Source organism: Cydia pomonella, chromosome 6 (assembly GCF_033807575.1).
Source record: "Cydia pomonella isolate Wapato2018A chromosome 6, ilCydPomo1, whole genome shotgun sequence".
In the NCBI taxonomy this organism is placed as follows: Eukaryota; Metazoa; Arthropoda; class Insecta; order Lepidoptera; family Tortricidae; genus Cydia; species Cydia pomonella.
Genome location: NC_084708.1, coordinates 19,243,220 through 19,269,077, shown reverse-complemented (window position 1 = coordinate 19,269,077; position 25,858 = coordinate 19,243,220). Strand labels below are relative to the sequence as shown.

Sequence of the window (25,858 nt, the reverse complement as noted above, 5' to 3'; positions counted from 1 at the left end):
CTAGGGACATTTCTCGGAATTTTGAAGTTATTTGATTTTTGATAATTTGTTCCCGCGATATGCCTACCTTTGTATCCTGTCTGTGGAAACCTGTAATTAGCTTCTCTGATACATATTTACGTTAACCTAGTTTTAGTTTACTTAAGCTATTGGTTTTCCGAATAAAATAAAAATAAATAAATAGCTTAAATAAGTAGGTACATTTGTTCTAATTTAAATGCATTTAAGTTAAGACGTAGTTGAGACTCTTACATTTATTAAGTTCTAACATGAGCAGGAAAAATTAAAGGATTATGGAGTTAGAAGGCCCAAAAGTTAACTCGTTTGCAAGAGGGTATGCTTGGCCATAGCGTAGGTATAAAAGTAGGCTAGGTGGACCGTAGTTGTCTAGTCTTTCGTAGTGAGTACGCGATAAACTGGGCTTTTTAGGGTGCATAACAAATATTACTAATCTGTGTGAGTTAGAAAATTAAATTTTAAAACGGGGGTCTACAGTGGAGAAAGTTCACCATCTTGAATTTCTTTATTTTTAGTCTGATCAGGTTGAAAGCCCCCTTAATAAGAATACGTAGTCAAAATTGTAAAAAGAACAACCGAATATCTACATCTATATTGAATATCTACAGTTTTATTCAATCACATTGATAATTAGAAAGATATCAATTAATTCACTCTAAGTAGGTATTAATATATGTATAATTTTGTGACTAGTTTTTCCAATTACATATTTATGATGAATCGTGAGTTCACAGCTCGGGGTGGACTACTAGTGTGTGTACAATAAAAAAATACTTCTTATGTGTAAACTGAGCTAAAGGTGCTGGCAGCTAGATGACTAATAGATGGGATAATAAAATGTTAATTAAATTATATGTTGTATATATGGGAATATGATGTTTATAAAAACGGGATAAGTGGAATGAGAAGCGTGTTCCCAATACAAATTAGAAGAAACTGGAGTAGATATAAACTATTATACAAATTTCATGTAGATTAAGTATTTATCTATAAATGTGTTAGTTATTAATATTAATCTTTATTTTAGCGCTTTTCATTTTGGTCACCCAATTGCAACAACTGGCTCAGAAACACTTTTTAAGAAAGTAAAAATTTCACCTTTGTTTTGTTTACCTATTTATCCTTCCTATATACCTATATATCCTTCTTTATTAACATTAATGACACTGAGACAAAAACTAAAAAAGCAAAAATAAGCCAGTTGCATTGTACATTTTCATGCTGCGTCCATTTGTGTTAAGCACTGCAGATTAAAACACTTCCAATTTAAGCGTATAGAGATAATTTATGTGGGCAGTTTTTTTGGCATATTTCCTTGAGGAAAAGTTAATTAGCCGGAACGGCAGCAGCTGCCGCGGCCATAGCCCCGGCCCCATGCACTGCTTTACATAATGCCAGGCAGATTTTTAAAACGGGAAGTTTATACCCGGCCGTAAAAACTGTTGATAAAATTAAAAATAGACAGTTGAAAGCCGACCAACTGTTTTAATAATAATTAACTTTTCGTATTGTGTTGGATTTTAATATTTCAAGTACATTTCTAACTCATGGACTGAAAACTTTTATATGACTTTTTGCAACAGAAAAATGAGAGAAGCCGATAATACATAAAGTAGCTTACGATCAGAAATATAATGGACAATGCTTTCAACCAATTGAGCTACGGAAACCCACCAGAATCTCGTAAATCATTCCATTCCTTCCCTTATGTACATATATCTTATGGGTAATGTCAGAAGGTTAGTTAAACTCAAGTTTACCCTGGTACAGTCAAGGTATTAAATATCTATACGGACAAATTGCAAAAGATATGTATACACGACCTTATTGTCCATATATTAAGGTAGTGTGTAAATATTATTGTCACTTTGTCCGTATCGATATTTTATACCTTGACTGTACAACTAGTATTACCCAAGCCTTTTGGGTAAAGTCCAAAATTTTTAAGAACATTAATCTGCATTCGGCATTTACTCGTACACATCTAGGTCTACACAACACTGGGAGGGTAATGTCAGAAGTCATGATGCAACACCTAACATTACCCGTAACATATACACGCCTTCTGGGGCAAGTGCAAGAATAGGGAACTTCATCTAACAATCGGTGACCGATCGTATGTTCAGGCAGACCGTTATGTTCCTGTGTAACGTTTTGACAGTAGTCATACGAGTATTAAACCAATAGATAGGTAGGAGAGGTTCGTCAGGTTGCTTCAGATGCCCAAATGGGCTTACTCCCCAGAAATACGGGGCTCCGTCGACTCAGGGAACGAGACAATGATTTCGAATTTTCACGATCTGCCTAATCTTACGATCAGTCGCCGACATATCCACAAAATTTTATTGAAACCTAACGAACAAAAATTTTACAACAAACATCGGTCCATTTTCCAAGCCGATGTGGAATTGGTAGCATATTAATGGATCGGCAATCCAAATATGTGAATCCCAAGTTAACTAGAGTTGATCACAGTTATTTATTTTCATTGTATAATACAATTTACACAATACATGTATGTTTGTCGCAGGTTGATCGCACTAATCCGCTGCCCTTTAGCTGTTTGTCACGTAGGTCGCGTGACTAGCCTGCTTATATTCAATAGACGTGGCTTGACTGAGGATCGCCTTGAAAGTTATTCTCACAGCGCTAAGTCTACTAGAAATACAATTTGTATTACATTGGTTATTTGTACCTCTTTCTTGTGCATTTTGTTATGTAGGGTTGAAAGCCCAATGCTGTATAAATTAGATCGTAAACATTTTATTGGTGTAGAGTAGACGTTATAAGTTTGGGAAGGTTTCGGCAAAGGCTTATCTAATGAGAACATAGGTGAATTAAGTTTTAGGTTGCAGTACCTACAAAAGTAAAAAGAACTTGGTTAATTCGGAACGAATAATTATCGAACGCGTACCAGTTTCTAGGTATAACAACTAATGTTTTAATTATTGTGTTGACTTTACACACAACATGAGCTTAAATAATTTAGCTGACAGTGGGAAAAGGTTTATTTGTGTCAGATTGTCACAAAAAATGTGACTACCTAATTTTTTTTATTAAGATTATTTTTAAATTCATTAAAGCATTATTTTTAAATTCAATACAATACAATACAAATCCTCTCTATTGCACAACCTCTGAATTTTTTTACATGGGAACACATATAATACATGAAGATAGAGGTAAACAACAGGCGGCCTTATCGCTACAGAGCGATCTCTTCCAGACAACCTTTAGGTAGTGGAGAAATGAAACTTAAATTAACTAATTAGGAGGTGCAAAAAAACTAAATAGCAAACTAAATTAAAACTAAAATATCCTTAAAATTTAAGTCTACAACAGCAAGACAATACATATACAAAAATAAATTCTTATGTGTCTTAATTTTTATGTTTTACTGTTTTTTTTGTATTTTTACTTTGTACTGGTGCAGCAAATGGCCCTGTCCCATCCACCCACCTGTCGAGTATCAGAATTCCCTACGAGCACTTGGGTACGTGGGGTCGCTACTACCTAACAGCGCGCCATAAGCTGCCCTGCGTTATTACAATTACTATAAAAAAATATTAATGTTAAAAAAATTATTCACACTCCATAAAACTAACGGCGACGTATCTTCAAACAAAAACGTCACTTTTGACACTGACATATCCGACCCATATCGTATCTAGATCTAATATTTTGACGTATTTTAAAGTTCTAATCACGCCGTTTCACTTAATCTTTTATATATTATAGAAGCCTCCTGAAAGTGCTAAAAAGAACACGTTCATTTTTTATAATTATTTAGATATTAAAATGTATGTTCAAATTGACGTCCAGAAAGGCAAACAACCAAATCACTAATTTAGCTTTAATTTCTTCAATGTAATGTAATGTTATGTTTTTAATTTTAAGCTATGATCAATATTTTTTTTATACTACGTCGGAGGCAAACAAGCATACGGCCCGCCTGATGGTAAACAGTCTCCGTAGCCTATGGACGCCTGCAACTCCAGAAGAGTTACATGCGCGTTGCCGACCCTAACACTCCGCACCCTCTTTGAGCTCTCGCAACCAATATTTAAATGCAATATGTTATTGTTATGAATAAATAAAGAAAGAAAGAAATCATAGATTAGCAGCCAGCCGTCCCAGTTTACAGATTTCATTTCAACAAATTATTTTAAACAGGTAAAAACCCGAATTCAATATACGTCGAAAACGATTTCAGTCCAGCCTTACAAAGCATTACTCGTGTTTCAAGTGAAGTGAACCTTACTGGATTTAGGTAGGGTTTCCTTTCGTGTGATCCGGGTAACCCTTGACCCGGCGTATTGACATTTGGAAAGGCAAGTCTGGATCAATCTCGAGGCGAGAATGCAAATACGATTCTTTATTGGAGAAGGTCGGAGGGTCCAGATTGAGGTCCGGGCCTTTGTGGGGCCGTTAATGGAATAAACGCTTGACGGCGCTGCGGGCCGAGCGCGGGATATAGCGGAATCCGCGTACATGTATATTTTATGATTTTCTGATGTTGATGTTGTGTACAAGGACCCTGAGGGTATGTTTGGAATGTAAAATATAAAATACAAATTTGACATCAATATATTGTGTGAAAAAAAGTATTTTTATTTACCTCAATTAATAAGATATAAATATTTGAAGAAGTTTGATTATATTTTTGGTGCAATTTCATTTTATTACATAACAACTGGTTAAAATAATGATAATTATATGTTTTCATTGCTTAATAGAAAATTTATTGGAAACATTAGCGTTTAAAGCCAACATTGTTAGCCGAATGAAATTATCATGAATAAAAACAATAAATTTTTCACATGTGAAAAATCAGTTCTCCAAATCACTAGAACTACCGGCCTGATTCAAACTTTAAGATACGTCAAATATTAGGTCTAGATAGATATGGCTCGTGTGAAATGTGACGTTTCTTCAAAAAAACGTCATTTTTGACACTGATATATCCAATCCACATCGTATCTAAACGTCATATTTGTCGTTTCTAAAAGTTTGAATCAGGTCGTTAGTCGTAGCAAAGCAAAAAACCATAAAAAGTGAAACCACTCATACTTCTACAACACAGCGTGCTACGCTGCTACGAGAGCTACGAGAGCTACGAGTCTACACGTCTACGGCTACGAGACTACTCACGGCTCGTTGAGGCTGTTGTCAGCAAAACGTTTTCACTGGGTCATTGACTTGCCATTTTCTTGGCTGTGTACGTGTAATATTGGTGTATTATCGTGGTTTTCCACCTTTCTGTTATAAGGGACCACAGAGACAAGTTTTTATGACCACCAACTGTTTGCAAGTTAATACCTACTCTTTTTATTATTAAAAATAAATAAAATAAATATTTGAAGACAATTACACAAATCGGTCGATCTTACACAAATCGACCTAGTCCCAAACTAAGCAAAGCTTGTACTATGTGTACTAGGCGACGATATACATACGTACACATATATAAATACATACTTATATACATAGAAATACCTATGACTCAGGATAAATATTTCCTCCTATAAAATTTGCCTGTTTTTAGATTCATTTGCTCTGCTGTATAAAGGTTTACCTCGATATAATTTTAATATGTTAAATTACTCATGTAAGACAGTTGCCTCGAGCTAAACATAAAAACTATTTGCACATTGTTGTTATATATTTTGAGTAATAAAGTTTAAATAAAAAAAAAACCGGTCAATTTCGATTCAAACTCGCGCCTCAATGGTTTCGTATTTCGCACATTTTTCAACAATATTTTTTTCTTATGTTCGACTCACGCTTAACTGCAGACTTCTTATAGGTTTTCCTGCAGTATATAGGTAAAAAAAACTAAGAGTATTTTATAAAAAAAGACCCAGTAATTTTATTTGATTTATAACACAATATTTATTTATTTAATCTTTATTGCACAAAAGAAAACCTTATAGTACAAAAGGCGGACTTAATGCCATGAGACATTCTCTACCAGTCAACCTTTACAAAACTTTTTTAATTTTTTTAAGTACCCCAAAAGTGTCCACTATGTTTAACACATCATGTACTGAGAACCCGCTCGGCGGGTTCTCTGTTTAGTCGCTCTGTAGTCGCTTTCCTCTACAAAGCGAGAAAACGCTGGGATCGGCTACGAGCGTAGCGCTACGAAAACGTTGGTAGTGAATGTAGACATAGACATAGACATAGACATAGAATATTTTTATTTAACACCACATTGAAACATGTTTACAGGCAATACTACAAAACATTACAAGCCTTAAAATGAAACTTAATTAGGCACAAATTTATGTTTACATGTAGATATAAAAAACTTTTAAAATTATGATGCTAAAAAGGAGCGAACCTCAGCATGTGTTGCAGCAGGCTTACCTACTACAACGCTGGTTTTCAGGCCGACCCTTCGTACAATACGAATTTACTTGCTGCTTGTCGGAAACTGTATGGCTAAGACTGTTTGTGTAAAAAATAATATAGGTATGCAAATATATGTTTATGTTTATGGATATATTTATAAGATTATACTGTATGATACTTTGACATAGGTGATAGTAGGTTTAATGTTTAGGCTAAATAAATACGTTGGGTAATAAAGTATATATTGAGGAGATAAATAACATGAATGTAATAATTTTACTATAAGTAAGTACCGAGATTAACAAAGTTGAACGGCGCATAAGAACGATTTCGACCACTACAGATACGACGGTTTTACTCTAGTACCAGGAGGTAGCTTGCTTTGAAATTCTAGAAGTTGTTGTTTGAGTTTTAATTTAAAAGTACTAATTATATTTAAGTTTTTGATAGGTGGCGGTAAGTTATTCCAGCATTTTGTTGCTGAGTATTTGTTAAAATTTATTTATTTATATACGTTACATGTCCGTCACAGTTGGGTCACACACTTACATAATATGTACCAAATTTTTTATTTTTTATTTAGCTTAATTTTGGGCAATTAAACTGTGAGAGACGGACAGCCAGACAGACAGCCACGAGTGATCATAAAGGTTCCATTTTTCCTTTTGGAACCCTAACAAGAGTTAAAAAAGTAACAAAAAGAGTTTTCCAGTTCCAGTTACCGTCAAATTGACATATACGTGCTGTCTCTATTTTGGTATTTCGTTTTAAAACCACCTGCCCAGGAGGCCTATTCTGATTTTAAGAACAGGTTATAAACTTGATCTGGATTTGTTATAGATATGATCTGTCTGTGTCAAAACATTTCTGTGACAATTTTTCAATGAGATTAAGTGATTTTTTTTGAAGTAGATGAGCTTTCTGTAATGTGACGAAGCCTGCGCTGTGGATCTGCTGGTATGCTATTTATTGGTTTATTTTTCAACTATAAACATCACTTTTGTCACTGACAGATCATGTGCATTATAAATCCATATCAAATTCATAACCTGTTTTTTACAAACAAAATACGTTTCCAGTTAAAAATTGATCGATTTTACCCAAAGAACGGAGTTAGTACACTAAAAATTCTATATATTTTAGTTCTATTATGTTTGTGTCGGGGCTTTAAGTACTTTTTAATATTTTCAGCTTTCAGATAATCTCAACCTGGTCAAAGGCATGAAAAAAGTTTAGCAACTCGAGCGCTAGAGAAAAAAACCCGGCACACTCGAGCTCGAGAGCGCATTGTTCGAGCGATTAGGAGAGATGAGAGCGCCTCGAGACGAGCGCTGCAAATCGCGTCACAGCCCAAATTGCTGGCCACTTCAGATGCGTGCGGATTTTATTGGGGTGAAAATAAAAGTGGAAATGCTCCGCTATTTGGCTACTATAGCTAGTTTATATAATGTGAGATAACGTGAATGCGATCGAAAAGAAAATGTAGGAATCGGACGAAGATCATAATTTTATTTATGAATTAGCTTTATTTTTAGTATTGTTATTTAATTTAGTTTCATATATCTTTAAATATATCTAACTGTTTGTTTACGAAACGTGCCTTTAATGGCTGCTTAAAGAAGTCATGAGTTAAATGGACTTGAATAATTGAGTAATATACAAAAAATTACAATAATACCTATAAATTGACAATGTGTGAGTCAACGGAATGTCAGCATGGCGATCCAGATCAGACTGTACACCACATTACTTTTGAGTATCCCAGCGGGACATCAGTACATCTAAACACACTATTGACAAATTCAATTGCTGCAGCATACCTGAATTCCAATATTAAGTATGAAGTTTAAGTAGAGAATTGTATGTAATACGATAAATAAATAAGTTACGCCACTTACCCGCTTCAACCCGCATGTCCCGCGACAGAATCGCGCCAACGCTGCTTGCCGCGCGGCAGCGGTACGTGGCCGCGTGCACGTCGCTGCGATACTGCGCTGCGCTGAACGCGCCAAGCCACAGCGTGCCGTTTGGAAGAGCACCTCTGTTGAGGAACAACCATTTTGTTAATGTATAATTTGGTTGTCACAGGTAAGGTAAAGTTGAGATCACTAGAATTATATCGACTGGGATATGGATCGTGATTACCTTTTGTATTGTTTTTGAGCTCCCGATATTTCAGCGTAGTTGTATGAGTCTTATTCACAGGTAACTGAAAATAGCGAACTCGCGTGAGCGTGAGCGACCGTTTAGTTACCCGTGAACAAGATGCATGTAACTGTGTCGAAATATCGGAGGCTCGAAAACAATACAAAAGGGAATCCCGGTCGATTTAAGTCTAGTGAAACTAACCGTGAATCACTCAAAACTTTAAAATTGAGAGCATTTTGAAACGTTTACATCATAACAAACTGTACCAACTGGCTTTGCACATTAGGTCGACGAAATATCTGAAGGAATAAATATTTACTTTTCACGCAATTATGTAAGCCAGGCACTATCAGTAAGAAATTCATGAATGATATTTGCAATACTTCACTCATTACATTTTTTATATTATTTCATGCCGACCACTACATTATTAAAAGCAATTTTTAAGTAATTGTTCATAAGTATTATCACTCTTACAGATGCTATCAGGCTCATACGGGATATTTAAGCTTCCAAATAAATAAAGTGATTTGTTTGAAATTTAACTTTATTTCAATACAAATCGTTTATTTACCAGACCTTTTATTACAAATTGACATAACAGATGGAACTGACACAGCAACATATTAACATTTTAATATTACCTATATCGTTAACAGAGTGAACAATACTAAATAGATATCCTCCTTTTATGAGAGCCGGCAAAAAATATTTTCTAAAACCATTTCTTATTTGTTTCCACAGAAATAATCCCGGTCCACGAGTGGCGTGAGATAATCTGGCACGTAATTAAACTTGGCGGCGTAACTCCGCGAACTTCGTAACTTCGCTGCATTATCATACAAGTCGCTTCCCACAAGTGGCTACACTAGTAATATTATAACTGTATTAGTTTGTGTGTATATATATTTGGTGTTCAATTAAGCAAAAAAGTTGGATAGACACGACTGAAATTGGCACACAGATCAATTATAAACTTGATAAAGATCTACAATATGTACATAAGTATTCTATGTTAAGATTTCCGAACGATCTTTTTCCTAGTGTTTTACTCGTGGTAGATAGATTAGCCGCGATTTCAATGAAAAATGACATTGACATTAGAGTGTGTGATACAGAACACTTTGACGCTGTCATATCCAATCCATATCGCACCTAGACCTAATATTAGACGTATCTTTAAATAATAAAATAGTTCGAATCGGGTCGTAATTCGGTGTTTTAGTGAATCTTCTTTTATAAGATACGTTTTATCCAGTACAACTTTCCCAAAGGGGTTGAAATGGTACTGTGATGATAATGAAAATGGTATGAAAGTAGGTAGGTACTGATAGGAAGAGAGGAACGAAGGTAGAGCATTAAGGCCTTCTAGATGGAAGAAGTCGCGGCTAAGTTTTTAACTGTACGTGTAGTAGTTTTTAACGAACGAATATGAAAAGGTTTTAAACAACATAAAATGACAAATTAGGCTCACAAATTATTAGTAATGTATAGTATTCTATAAAAATATTAAAATTATACAAGATTATATAAATAAGAAATTGTTAGTTTAATCTACAAAATGTTATTTAGGCGTATGGCTGTAAGCGTAACCGATTCGCACGTGCGAGCGGGATGACGCTATTACCCGCATAGCGTTATTTTCGCTCATACATCGAAGCGACGTGCGAATCGAATGCACACTGCATTGTTAATACCTACTGTAAGCGCCATGCGCCTTAGGCTTACAGTATTAACAATTAACGAAATTAATCAGTTTGAAACTGTGCTAACTTGATTCAAAGCTCTATTATTAGTCTCTCATTATAGGTACCAATTAGCAAATTTACCTACGCAAGCGTTACGGCCCGATTCGAAGAATGAAATACAATAACGATAAGTTCTGGTTTAGATAAGTTCTCATTTAGATATCGTTTGTACGTCGTATAATTGATAGAAGCAGCTCGATTCGGGCAACCAATGTCACTTTGACGTTAGAAATATCGTAGATAGATCTTATTGGGATCACAGCGGAATCGAAATAAACTTCAATTTTGACATATCGTTTAGTTTATCGATCTTTCCAAGATGTTAAACGTGTCTTAATCATTCTTCGAATCGGGCCGTTAGTACTGTTTGGCGCCGACAAAGCTGACGTCACACCAAAAGGAGTTAAGTGAAACTTTAGATTCCACAGGTTGAAAACAGATATTCAGAAGTTAGCAGGTTCAAAAACGAAGACCTTGGATTCTAAGCTGCAGGTCCCGTAAGTATCGTATTCTTCTCTCACTCTCACTGAGCGTAAGTTTAAGCGAGATGGATGTACGTTCTCGGGACGGCGCATTTGAATTTGTTGTAAGTTAAAAAAAAACAACCTCTGTATTCCCTCAACAATAATATTGCCCATTTTTAGAGCAATTTTCTTATTTTTTGTAGCCTATCTGCATAAATAGTAAAAAAATTAAAGTGCGTTTTAGACTTATGTTCGTTTTTTTTCTATTGAGCAAAAGTCAAAAAATCTGGATTAAAATCACTGAAGTCCTTATTGCGTACGGAACTCTAAAAAATGAAAAATCAATCAAAAAAGATCTGTAATGATATTAGGATGATAGCATTCTAATGGAAAAAAATATAAGCTGTCAAGCGTCATACTGTCGCGCAACAGATATGCTAAGAAAATACTTTGTACTCTATAGGGACATGGATAATTGAATATGATGACCAAGTGAAAGCCCTCGCCCATATATTTATGCGCGCAAAAGAAAGACGCAACAACAATGTGGTTAAATTGACTATCCAAAATTTCATCCTACACTTATTTACGAGTACCCAGTTTCTTTAGTAACTTATCGTTGTTTTGACACAATAAATCAATAATTAATTATCAATTTACTTAACCAACACAATAATAGTACATTATTGCAGAGGACGGGAAAGAGCAATTTGTGGATGAGCTTCGATTTTGTCGGACGACGCGTAGTGGAGTCCGACAAAGAAGACGAATCCACGAATTGCTGTTCCTGCCGAGGCATATATAGTGCTTTTCTCCAAACATGCGAGGAAATCGGGAAATAATCATAATTTAAGCATCAACCAGGACTCAAATCGAACCTTCACATCAAAAACGTTAAAAACAATTTTCCGATTTAATTATTTTTTTAAAGTTAAAGGCACAACTATTCTGTCATTCAGTACCATATTCAGTATTCGCTCATTCAATATAATTGTGCAATATATGTATTTACACGCATGAGATCCTTAAAGTTATATAGTCTTTGATTTTACTAAGCAGTATGAGTACGATAATACACGACGGTCTTACATGACTCTATCCTATGTATGTATAGTTTGAAATGATGCTGATCGGGTCGTGTAGACGCAGCCCGCGGCTATATTAATTGGCTGCTTGCGTTTTTCTTAGTCGATGTTTTAAAAAAGTGAAAAACAGTATAGTAATAATTTGAACTTGAACGAAGAACTGCCCATATTATTTTTGCTACAATAAGGTGAACATTTCCGAGCATATTGGAGAAAAATTAAATTATCATCTCCATTTACAAAAGAGACTTGTAATAAACACATAGTAATCAATAATGATTTGATTTCTGCGTTTCATGTGTAATATTCCTAAGCAAAGTTCGTATTGTGGCATTATTGGATCAGCCGACGAATGATCGCCCAATAACATTACATGCTCAGTACAGAGCGAGTTGCCAAGTCATCACGTAGCTCATACATTATTCACTCGCATGATTGTTCAACTAAACTTGCTATTTTATTATAGCTGGGGAAGCAGCAAGGGTATGTCGTAAAGTAAGGGAATTGTTGGTCGCTTTTCAGGATACTACAATAGTCAACTTTAAGAAGAATAATGTAATATTATGGGTGCAAAAATTATTTCAACTATTACTATGGTACTCGTACTAAATACGAGTATGGTACTCAATTGAAATAAATAATTTCTGTCTGACACGCCCTTAAGCGATAAAATTTGGATACCTTGTGGGAGGTATGTATTTTTTAGATACCTAGCTTGACGTAGTACGTGGGGTTGATGATGATGAGAGAAAAAAATTGGAATGGATTTCGTGTATGACGACGCCGTATGAATGAAGATTATGGTAAAAGGGATAGCCAGAATAAATTAAATGATGATTAATGAAAACTTAATTAGTGCAACGCATGTGGGAAGTTCGAAGTTCGAATTGGTATTAAACTTTTTATTCTAAATCCCCAGCATTGCAGGTTAAATGCGAGTATGTACGTATATGTACTTGAGAAGATTATATTCCTAGCAATAATAAGAAGAACGATGCGGTGTAATATGTCACTGAAACTTTCTAATCGGTCGGTCAAAAAAGAATAAAGTAAAGGTGGTTTAATTGAATCTCTACTATCTTCGAAATTATGAGTGACGAACGGGATTTTGTTAGTATCCTCTCAATATTATTAAAGGTCACAATTATTCAATGTTGTATTTGATAAAAGAAGTTCCATTTCAAGTAAATAAAAAAACGTTTCAAAATATATTCTATTGAAAGACCGCATTAAAGCCAACTCGCCAACGAAAATCCTTTTACCCAACTGGCCATCGTTAATCCATCTACCTAGGAACAACCGAATGAAACATGAAGTGCCAGCAGCGCCATTTATTTCTTTCAAAGAAAAGAGTCCAATATCTCATGTATATTTTTAGCCCTTTCATTGAAAGAGAATCCGGAAATCAAATCTTTAGCTGGACAGAGTATGAATGGCGGCGTCCTACCTACCTAGTGACGTGTCGTTTTTGTTGTATCTAAAACAAGGGGGCAAAAATGCGATAATAATCTTTTTTTTATAAGTTTTAGTCAATTAATCATGATATATATTTTATATAGATTACATTTTATTTTATCAAATATGTAAAATACAAATGCGTTCCTTATTATTTAAAGCTAATAATTTATAAAGACACGACTATGTATAAAGATACTATCTTGTAAATTTTGTGATATACATTTGTAGTTATACTATTCTTGATATCACGGGAAACATTCTCAGAAAAATTGGAATTATTATATATATATATATTTTTATGGAGAATAGGCAGGCCTTTGACCACGATCACACCTGATGGTAAGTGATGATGCGGTCTACGGTGGAGCACGCTTACCTATGAGATATTTAAAAGACACCGGATTTTCTTCCATGTTTTTTAAAGTTTTATGAATGTTTTAACAATTCAATTCAATTCATTTCAATTATATTATTTATTCATAAAATTAACATCTTATACGTCACTATATATTTACAGGTTAAGTAATGTAAGTATATTTGTTTATATATATATCATAAACATAAACATTTTTTTAAATTATCTGTACAATATTCTCGCACATCACTAGCCCACCCGCCTTGCCTCTTCAAAGCCGCTTATTCTAAACCGAAAATCAACCATTAATCTTTCTCACGATTGTATTAAAACGATTTGGTATTCCAAAACTGGCCACGGCTGGTGAGGGTTCTCTGACTATTAGATGACTAAGCTTTTTTGATTTAGTGTTCTTTATATTTCACATTGTTTGCCTTTTATTTTGTTAACGTTTAACACTTTGATAAATGGCGTAAAAATATTCTTTAGTATGCATTTACAAAGCAGATTGATGGTATCGCTCACAAAATAATTGATTTACGTAAAATTCCGTATCAATTGAGCATTATCTACTCAGCACATACATAATCAGTGATCGGAACTATGGGAGTAAAACTTTAACAAAACTTGTTAAGCGGACATAAAATAGTGCATACAGCCCTAAAAATATTCATGTCCATAGGGATAGGAATAGTATAGTACTTATAGCCATAAAAATATTTACATTCATAGATATTCGAATATTTTTAAGACTATAAGCACTCTTTTTACGTCCGCTTGATAAGTTTTGTTAAAGTTTTACTCCCATAGTTCCGATCACTGTACATAATACAGACTATCACAAAATTATTTTCTGAATATGTATCTCGATATTTCAATTTTTGCATAGTGACGGCGGTTAACTCATAGTAACTTGTGCAATGCCACAATCAGAGGCATAATGAACTTACAACCAACCATCATTGGCACGAACGCTAATCGCTCCTTATAAAGTTTACATAAGAACCAAGTGGATTAAAGCTAAAAAGCTCACTAAAATCGTTACAAGAACCTTTAACCATTTAACAGATAAACCAATTTTAAAAGCTTTTTTTTTAAATTATTCACAGTCTTTTGTCCTTAACGAACATTTTAAATGTTTTTCCACGGAACCCAACAAAAACCATCTTGTAATTGAAAGAGACTTTGATTAATAACCTTGGATACCGGGAAGTGACGCCTCGAAATTGTTAAGGTGATTGAAGAATTTCAATAATTTTATTCCAAACACTTGTTCCGCTCCTGCTCCTAATATCTTTGGATGGTATAACAAGAAAGTACTTATCTATAGAATATTTTATCGATAACAGTGTTTTTTGTGTACGTTCTAGGGCTGTAGATAAAAACGGCTAAGTGCATTCCGATCGCGTACCTAGGTACCTACTGCATATTGTGTTGATACATTGAGTTGGAATTTTGAAGCGTTTACCTATTTCCAAAAATATTTACACATTTCTAAAACGGTCATTTAAAACCCTTTTCTGTAAGACCCAGTTACCGTCCATGTTATACAATAAATTCGCTTTAAAACTTTACTTTTTCAAATTCTATTGATCTGTACACCGGGAAGGGACGGACAGACAACCAAAAATGGTGAAACTTTATCCACATATCTCGGTCTTGACCAGTCTCCAACCAGTTTATATCAAAGGCTTCGGGGTCATCTTGCTATCGCCGTCGAGGCTGGCTGCAACCCCGGATTAAATTTTGTGGGACCCAATTGGTTCTTATTTTAGCCCCGTCCAGTCCCATTTCAGCTTGGCGTCTGTTTCAGCCACGTCAGCTATTTGATTTTTGCGGCGTAGTACTTATGGTGTTTTTAATGCGATTGATCAGCTTTACTTCAATATTACTTTGCTCCGTGGCGCGCTGACAAACTTTAAGGCTGGATTTCTGAACATTTTTCAACGACCAAGTCTACGCTCTATAGGTCAGGATAGAAAGAATATACATGTCCACGTGATCTTTCTTTTTTGTAAATATAGGAAAATCTTACTTTATTTGCTCCTTCATAGACCAATAGCTTTTCCAGGCATTTTTTGCAACCTCCTTATCAATTTCAATTTCAATACTTTATTTCCAAGAATATGGTACATACACTGTTGGTTAGTAGAAGATTTAGGTCAGCATATTCTGCCGGCATGCATCGGCGTAGAAATATTTACATAATTATTTACATGAGGAGTTAAATTAAACATTAAAATGCAAAGTCAGTATAAGATTAGCAAAATTAATTAACAATTTATAATAAATATCAATTTAAAAATTCATCTACAGAGTAATAACATTTACCAAGCAACCACTGAAACATTTTTTTTTCAAGTTGACATACCGGTAGAGTTTTGAGGTCCTATCGTGTCTAAAGAGAGACTCACTATATTGCCGCAGGTATATTCTATTCTTGGACGTAACTAGTGACCGAAGAGCTGGCGGCTTCCTCGCACAACGCATCAGTATTGCGATACGAGGAAATGCCGCCAGCATCCTTGGTACAATGCCTCAAGGGGCTATTTTAGATATAAGCTAGTTGTAGTAATCATCTGTATATATCCATTATATATATATTATTATTGTAAATAAAAAAGTAACATAAAATTTCATCTCCATCCATTACCACTTTTTTTTCAGAGTGTTAGTCATGAGCTTGGTCTTTGACATGTTGATCATCAATCCGACCTCAGGGCTTGCCCTGCTTAGTTCTGTAGCATGACGCTGGGCTGGGCTGAAGACGAAAACAAGACTTCGGCGGCGAATCGGAGCTTTGTTAATACCCAGCCGCCAGCTTTCTTAATATTTGTTCAAGGGTACTATTGAACAGTTTGGGCACCGGATCACCTTGCTTGACGCCCTTCTTTAAATGAAATGATGGAAAAATGCTTTCCTATGTCCGGATATTCTCCTCTTCCTTCCTTCTCAACACAGATCGCAATTCTCAACCGATTTTCGTGAAATATTGTGATATGAGTATGTATATTATTTTGTCGATTCAGTTTTTGATTTTTTTTTTATAATGGCGGAGCAATAAATTTGTTCAGTTTTAAGCTATGCTCGCAAGGTCTATAGCTTACAGAACCACTAGTTATATAACTTTTCTAGAAATGAAGGTGAAAATATATTTTTTGTTAGACGTGTTAAATTTGGAGCAAATGACCTTTATTGTTTCATTTCGTCTTTGTCATTGTCAGCGATTTGGTCCTTATCGATCCAATTTGTATTAGTTACGCCAAATCGCTGGCAAAAAAGATTTTCGAGAGATTACGTTCACAACTTTGTAAACCAATTCTCAATTTCCGTGACAATCAATCTTGGCAAATAAATTATAAAATTGAATTTAAATGGCCGTAATTGAACTCTGTGTTTGAGTATGATTAATTAAGCGTTGAAACTGACAAAATTAGTTTAATATTTTATACTAATATTACAGAGAAGCGACTGTTCTTTGTTTTTCTTGTTGTTGATCTTTGATTTGACGACCGGTTTGGCCTAGTGGGTAGTGACCCTGCCTACGAAGCTGATGGTCCCGGGTTCAAATCCTGGTAAGGGCATTTATTCGTGTGATGAGCATGGATATTTGTTCCTGAGTCATGGGTGTTTTCTGTGTATTTAAGTATTTATAAAAATATTTATATATTATATATATCGTTGTCTAAGTACCCTCAACACAAGCCTTATTGAGCTTACTGTGGGACTTAGTCAATTTGTGTAATAATGTCGTATATTTATTATTATTATTATTATTCATTGGATGGGAGTAGTTCAATATAGGTATTTCAAATATCCGAATAAATATTAATCCTACAATAACAAATTTAATCAAATAACTTATTTTAACTAACAAGGGGAAGGATGTCTGCACTGTTATAAATATTTTAGACATGAAACAAACATAGCTAACTGAAAGAACGACATATCTAAGCTATGGAGGCGAATTCCGATTACCTATAACAGGAAATAAATTTGATCTGGATTTTTTATGGATTTTCTGTCAGTGTCAAAAATGAAGTTTGTGGTGGCAGAAATATGAGTTTTAATACTACAGATAATATCCATAACACATCCAGTACCAATATGTCTAAGTGACAGTGTGACAAGGACGGTATCCGGTTCTTTCAATCGCATAGTTTTAATTTGTGACACTTAGGATGAAATCACATCTATCATCATCGAGCCGCATTTTATACATGAGAACTCGCTTGTTAGTATTGACACATATCTAAAGATGGGCCTTACGGGCACTAACAATGGTGCTAGTTCAGCAGTGTCACTCACGAATTCGAGTTAAGCATGCAGTCTAACGCAACTAGTTGCGACCAATCGCGCGCGTGATGCAAACTCATCAACCAATCGCGTTGTGGTTTTAGACTGCACGATTGGCTCGAACTCGTGTGAGTGACATCGCTGTACAGGCCCCATTCTTATTGCCCGTAAGGCCCGTCCTTAGGTATGGTACATGTCAATGCTCTTTAGTAAGATGATATGTACGTATTGGAAAGCTCAAGGCATGCGTACGCATCTTCATACTGACGAGCGATTTCTCATATATAAAATGCGACTCGATGCTGATAGATGTGATTTCACCCTTATTCGCCTACTGATAATATTCGAAATCTGCTATTACAATTAGAATACGGCTCACGATTAAGAGTCTTAAGTTACCTTAACTTAAAAAAGTAAACTTAAAGAAACAAAAATTCAGTTGTCGGCCGTCAGACTGTCAACATGCACGAGGATGCCTCGTAGAGAGGCGAAGCACATTTCGAGCTTTGTACTTTTGGCGTGGTAACAACCCATTTATTTGCGTATTTATTTTCATTTTTGCGGTGGGAGGGTGGGAACATCAATTGCATGTAAAAATATGCAAGTAAGTACATATAACGGGTTAGCACTGATCGACTAGCACGTTATCTTTTCGCGGATTAGCAACGTAATATTGTTTGTTTTAATTAGTATTGATTTCCGCAAAGTAACACCTGATTCTATTCATTATTTAAAAAGTAAACCATAACTCCAAAAACATCAAACTGTCCCTATAGCAGCCAAATCCAAATTAAATCCCGCATTTAAACAAAGTTAATTACATAAACTTCTCTAAACATTCATAAAGGTGTGAATAGTCTTGGCAAATAGGGTAATCCACGGGGTCAGCTAGCACTCCCTTTTCAGTTTCAAAAGGTACTTTGTAACATTAAATCTCTTACACAGTTACGACATTTTCATAAAATGATAGAGTTTTAAAAGGGCGTAACCTACGTTTGCATCGCATATAAAAAAAGCCTTTTTGTGCAAACCAGGTGAGGGTTATTGTGTTTGAGATTACACAGCTTAAGCAGGCTTAGGAACTTGCTTAATTACGTGATGGAGTTATGGAGGTCCCATTTAACAGTGCGACCTATAAACAGAATAGAGGTCATAGATCCCTGAGAGGTAAATAATAAACTTTGACCTACTTAGGGTTCCTTGTATACCGAAGTGTATAAGTGGGAGTATTAAGATGTCCGACAAACTTTAACTGGGAACTGGAATTATTTCTATCACTACACCTTATAAAACAAAGTCCCCCGTCACGTCTACTGTACCCCTAGTCTAAATATATTCGATAGCGAAATGTGACGTACGCGTTAAGTCTCATTTTGTACGGGATTTTGAACAGCGCGCCAAGCGGGACGTTTTGGCAAATCAAAAATCTCATACAAAATGACACTTAACGCAAATACGTACGTCACGTCACGCTATTGCATGAAACTTATACTAGGGGTACTGATTGGATTTTCATGCTGTTTTCACCTATCAATAGATTGACACTTGAGAAAGGTTTAGGTGTATAATTTGTTAAGGCGCGGTGTATAGTAAAATGCGCTATTTTTAAATCGATATTTACAAGCTTGTACAAAGATTTCATCGATTATTTTCTAGTATGTATAACTTCAGTCCTTGAACTAGCCGTATGCTTGTCAGAAACACGAGGGCTCATCTTTTTCTCGATAGAATATCGCTTTGAAAATATGCTTAGAATTGTGTCTTTTCCGATATTTTAGAAGTACTATGACGAATATCAATATGAAATTTACTTCATTCGATAGCTTTTAAGTAACTCTATGATTTTGCTTGTCATTTTATCGGTGCGTTAAATTTTTCATTCATAATTATGAATTCAACGTTTTGTCTACTAAACGTTACCCTGCGCGGCAATACCGTCAGTACGCCAGTACGCCCGTGACCACTGTCAGCGTCGGACCTGTGCTAGTTTAGCGGACGTTACATAAAATGGATAATCACACTATAAATACACAAATATGTTATACACACAATGCTTTTATCACACTTACGAAGAAAAACTAAAGTTTAAGCTACTTGATTCCTAAATACGGTGACATTTCAGACATCCGTCCGTCATATTATGTTTTTTGACAAGTTTTACACACGCATCATCCGGCATTCAGCCACGATTAACCAAAGGGTGAAATGGTACCTTGCAACCGAGTTAAACACTCTACTTTTCATTTTTAATACGAGGAAAGTAAAAGTAAAAAAACACGGCTAAATATAAATTTCAGTAGTATTTCGTAAGGGGTACTTAAGTACTATTAATTATAAATTTAGGTAAAACATAATTATTTATGGAATGGGCAGCTAATTATCAGAATGGAAATGATACATCAAATCCATTTAAAATCAAAATTTGAAATGCTTATCGTAAAAAAAGAAACAAACGTACTAAGAACGTACAGTGCTCTAGACTCTCTCTAGAGCAGTAACTTTTCTGCACTCTTTTGAAAACAACAAAGACCCACTTTCGGAGCATGAGAAATGATAAAATATTTTAAATGGCTATGCAGTAATAAGCAAATTGAATACCTATTTTTAAACGTAAACAAATAAATTAATTCGCTTGTTTAATTTACATCAGTCTTTATATTGGAACAGCTTCAATTTTAACACATACAGGATTCAGGAGATATACTGGATTCAAATATGTGGGATTGCTTAGTGAAAGATACCATTTCACGACTTTTAGTTTCCGAGTTACATGCGTTTTTGTGGATGCGTAATAGTTTTGTGTTATATAGCCTGTTCCGTTAAGTCTTTATACAAGAACTACTGCTAAATTTGGATTTCTGGTTTATTAACTTTCATATTTTAATGTATCATGGTATACATATAAGACTTTATTTACAACATTTATCAATTATTTGATTTTGTAAGGTGAGCAGGAGCGATATTTACCCTTCAAGTCTTGTATGGGAATGGGATTTTCGCAGTTCGGATATATTTGTACCTTTCGCCAATATTTTTATTTCACTGGTTAATTATTCTGTAAATTCAAGAATGTCACTAAATTCCATTTTTGTTAGTGCTGAACATAAAACCCTTTGTACAAGTTTGGTAAAATTATATGAATAAGTAAGTACTCATAAAAGTTTATAGCATGCTATTTCTAATTGTATGAATAATGGTGACATTTTACTTCTTTTTTCTAGTATAAATTTCGATATCATTCTGCCGCCAATTTCAGGTCTCAGCAATGATTTTACCTTCTTCTTTGGAACCTTGGACCTTGTTATGTCTTTGTGATATGCTTTTACAATTTTTCCTGCCAATACAAAATATTAGTGGAAAATCGATTGAAAATTTCACAAAAGATATTTTCTTCATTTTTGTATTAGGGTGCGTATGTGTAATATTGAAGCATATATCGTTAGAATAAGCATTAAATACGGTGTTCGAATAGAACAATTAAATTATTGTAATGTTTATGCATTTCGCCACACGCACCTAACTAATCAAACCTAGCAACAGTGACAGGTGGCCGACAGCTTACTGGCTTTTGCATCGACCCGTGAGTGGTGGGCCGCCATTTGAAGGGATAAATAACATAGTTATAGATAAAATAATTTTGTTCATCGGAAAGTTTTGTATAATAATGTGTTCTTGTAAAAAACATTACGGAACAGGTCTTAATTGTACTTCGTTCCACAGGAAAATAATACTCATCGAGACAATTCTAACAACCTCAAACGCAATTAGGTTGCGATGTTTTTACACAGAGTTTCTATGGCCACCTCCTCTCTCAATCATCAGATCAGTTCGATGGTACCATAATATTTCATTGTCACCCTACTTACATATGTTTGCAGATTTTCAACTTCATCTGAAACCTCAGTGGGTCAAATATACTTATAATATTTGATAAGAGACAGAGTAGACAGACAATAGACTGCTTCTGTATTAGACATTAATTAAAGTCAGTCAATTATACCCATTACTATATAACTTCGAAGTAGAAGATTGTTTTTTAAAACTTTAAATAATATATAATAATAGCAATTTTCTCGACTTTTGCATTGAAAGTTTATAATCGTCGTCAATTCAAAAAATAATAAAGAAATACATAGTCGTCACAGTTAGAGTCATGGTTCTTTTTTTGAAGATAGCAAGTTTTATCTACTTTTTGGAGCTACATAATATATGCTTATGCATACCTTATGCTTTTGTTTTGTGTTATCTCAATTACCTGCAAAAAAATCTACCTTTCCACGGTCACTCCCACAATTAACTTAGCTTTGCTAGTATTCTTCCTTTTTTCAATACTTGCCCGAAATTGACTTCTATTGCATTTTTAAGGTCAACTAAGTTTTGAATAGGTATCTATATATGATTTAAAACAGACGGTTGTAACTTTTGTCTGAATTAGTAAGTAATATTTTTTCATCAGAAAATTATTTGGTATCATTTTACTAGGTTATGAGTTTGCCGCGGTATACTTCAGTATTGTATATAATTATCTAATTTTTAATTTCATTAAGTAAAAATCATAATCAATATAAATTTCCGAAAAAGATCCCAGAACTAACAAACCAGAATACGGATGGCGTCAGAATAAGTACGTAGGCATTCTGCGGGCGCGGCGCGCGGGGCGCCCGCCTGCTTGCTCTGCCACTTCGTCTGCTTCACCCCCTCAAAAACCTAAAATCCGACTATAAGAGCGCCTTAAGGTTTTGTGTAGCCCTGCGAAGCCGGGCCGGGTCGATAGTTATTATATACAGAGATGAATACAATAAAACTAAAAAATAAAAGCGGGGTTCTAATTGTCGCCAATTAAAAATATTTAGCCTATTTTTATAGATCAATTCCTACAGCATAGGTAGGTTTGTTTGAAGTTGGTCTGGAAACTATTACTTCCTATACTCTGTAGAGAAAATGGACACGTGTATGTGTTTTCTCATTACTAAGAGTACCAGAAAGGATGGGTTGTGTTGTCAGTGGGGCAGTTATCATAGTGAACTAACTATACTCATAAGGATCTAAAGTTTATTAACCCACAAAGACCACAACCTTTACCTAAACCCTAAAGCCTTATTATACTTTGGAAAGAAACGGTGATGAGCCATCAAAGTGAATGGCCCCAGTGTGGCCATCGAGGCGCATGTCAATGTGTGGCCTGAACTACGTGCGGGCAATGAAAGCGGACGCTAGGATCGAACAAATGTTCGGTTTAAGTCATGAAAATTAGCGAATATAAATCTAAAAACCTACCTTTGTACCTAGTAAAAATGTGCTCAGCTATGTAAATGGACTTTTTTATCTTTTATATACCAAGATTATTTTCTATATACTATAGATTCAGACCAAGCTAAGTTGGCAGCGATTTTGATAGCCCAGACTATACGTGTTAAGTACACGTCATAATTTCATACAAGATTGACGTTAAAAATAACACTTGCACTGTCTGGGCTGTCAAAATAGCTACCAACTTATCTCAGTCTGATTCTAGGTACTTTTTCCTGGGGTGGCTAGATGCGTTACTACTTAAAAAAGGAGGGCGAGGCTAATACTTATATTTGAATCATGATATTGTAATAATAGTCTATCATTTGTACCCCACATCCCGTAACTGCACGCTGCCTTTACGAGCGAAGGGCAGGCATTGTCCGACGACCGTTAGGGCCAGTGGCCAAATTGAATTGCTTAGCACCTTACCTTACTTAGCTAATTGACACAATAGTGGCGAGGCATCCATATAACTAGATCCCATTGGCTTGCTTATTCTATTCTTGAAGGGAAAGAAGGTAAAGTAAATTCTCCGACCTGAATTTTTATATGCAGGAACCGTCTGACATTCCTGTTTTTACAAGCTTTTATTTAACTTTCAATGTACCTATGTATGTATGTTTGTACGGGCCAAATCTTGCAAGTTAAATTCGACCCACGTCCCGACTTCCAATAAAGCTGAAAATTTGCATACACATGGTGTTTATTTAGTCACCTGCAATAATTTAGGGGGTGAATATATAGGTCATACTGAGCAACTTTTACTATGGGACTAACCCCGAAATCGCGAAAAAAAATCTCCCGTAGAAAATGTCAAGGTCAGACAGCCAAAATATATCCTGTAACACGAGTAAATAATTAAACCATATATTGTGCTCCTATAACTCCTAAAACGATATAACTTTTGATTAACAACTTTTAAAAATGATGAAATCTTTAGGGTTTTCAACTTTTTCATACAAATTTAATATTATTTTCAATGTACGCTGACATCAGTGTGTTTCACGTTGCTTGTCACGCTTTAAACATAACAAAATTCGCAATATATTGCATCTTAGAATTAACATCTTCGTTCAGTTTCAGACATCCGTCCTGTGATGAAACAAGGCAACCTAATGTATTTGGGGTTTTCAGAATTGTCTCGATGAGTATTGCCTGCCTGTGGTAAGAAAAGTACAGTCGCCGACAAAAAATTGTACCAAAATAGGAATTGTAGTCAAAAATTTATAAGATAATTAAAAAGTAACACAAGCTTGGTACGTAAAATCCCCACCCACACCCACCAATTCAATAAAGTCAAATACTCGTAGAACTGCACTGTCCCGTTTTTGTGAAAGCTGTAATCACGTCAATGGTTACAATTCCTTCATGCTCTCTCATTTGGAAAAGCATTCTTTTGCAGGCGTATTCTGGTTTGGATGTTACTCATTTACTTTGAATTTTATTTCCACTTTAAGTAGTAAAGTATATCACAAGTAAAAACTTTATGGTAAGTTATTATAAAACGTTTGAAAAACAAATGTATATTACATACTATTTTTAGTGAACATTTTTTTAAGGAATTAATTTATAGAAACTTGAACTCGAGATCAAATGTGTTTTTAGGTGTATAGTGTAACATGTATAAGGGGTCTAACCATAATATTAAAAGAACGGTAGGTGTGATCAAAATACATTTATTTGGCACAATGAATATAACCTCTTCCAATCTAACTAACCACACGACAGTAGTACGCTTGTCGCTCAGACAAGCAATTATATTGTATGGAGTTCTAACAAAACAAAACGTACTGACCTGCTAATAATACAATCAACGTAACCACTTGTAATTTGCATCGACTGTCTTCGTTCGACTGTCATCGTTCGAATGTCACCTCCCGAATGCTCGTTCAATATTTAAGATGGAGGGATCGATCACGTGACTCTTCACGTGATCGATCGTTACAAATACTTTTAATACTATAGTTAGCTTATTTAATCTAGAAAAATGTATTATAATGACAAAATATCTATATAAACTAAACAGTATCCTTACAGCTCGGCCATCCTGCTAGAGCAAGTCCCTTTGCTCACCTACATTTACCATTAGGTTACATTTTAGATTTACTCGTTTCATATCAGTATATTACAAAATAAAGTATTTTAACTAAGCAATACGAATTTCAAAATTCTAAAAGTAAATCTGCAACTAGACCTCAAGGACTCTTTTACAAGTCAATACAACATTTACAGTAACATCATGTAGTGACATGAAAAAATATAACAACATTTACAAATACAACGGCCAATACCTAGGTAAACATTACATTATAATTATCTTAAAATAAATAATGACTACAGTAAAACAGAGACATATTGTCTCTATGGTAAATAATACATTAAATCTGGAGATGTAAAAGGTCCCCAATGTCAGAGTACTAATACTAATAAGATTTGGAAGTGTACTGTCTCTCCAAGTGTCAACATGAAATCTATACTAAATAAATGAATCACGCCTAGACTGTTAAGCTAGCAGTTTCATAAAGTATACAGCTCACATAACTTAATTTGAATTATAATTTAATTTATTAACGTCTACAAAGCCTAATCGAAAGCATTTATTTTATAACAATAGTGCAATATTCACAAAAAATATCAATT

General features: G+C 34.8%; 1 protein-coding gene across 1 annotated transcript in view; it reads right to left on the bottom strand.

The window, feature by feature from the left end:
• LOC133519217 (cell adhesion molecule Dscam2-like) overlaps nucleotides 1-8,618 on the bottom strand; it is a 77,973-nt gene extending 69,355 nt beyond the window's left edge. Inside the window, exon 1 of the mRNA XM_061853207.1 lies at nucleotides 8,271-8,618. Coding sequence (XP_061709191.1) covers nucleotides 8,271-8,286 — 16 coding nt within the window. The 5' untranslated portion in view covers nucleotides 8,287-8,618. The remainder of the gene's footprint in view (nucleotides 1-8,270) is intronic.
• Between the last annotated feature and the right edge of the window lie 17,240 nt (nucleotides 8,619-25,858).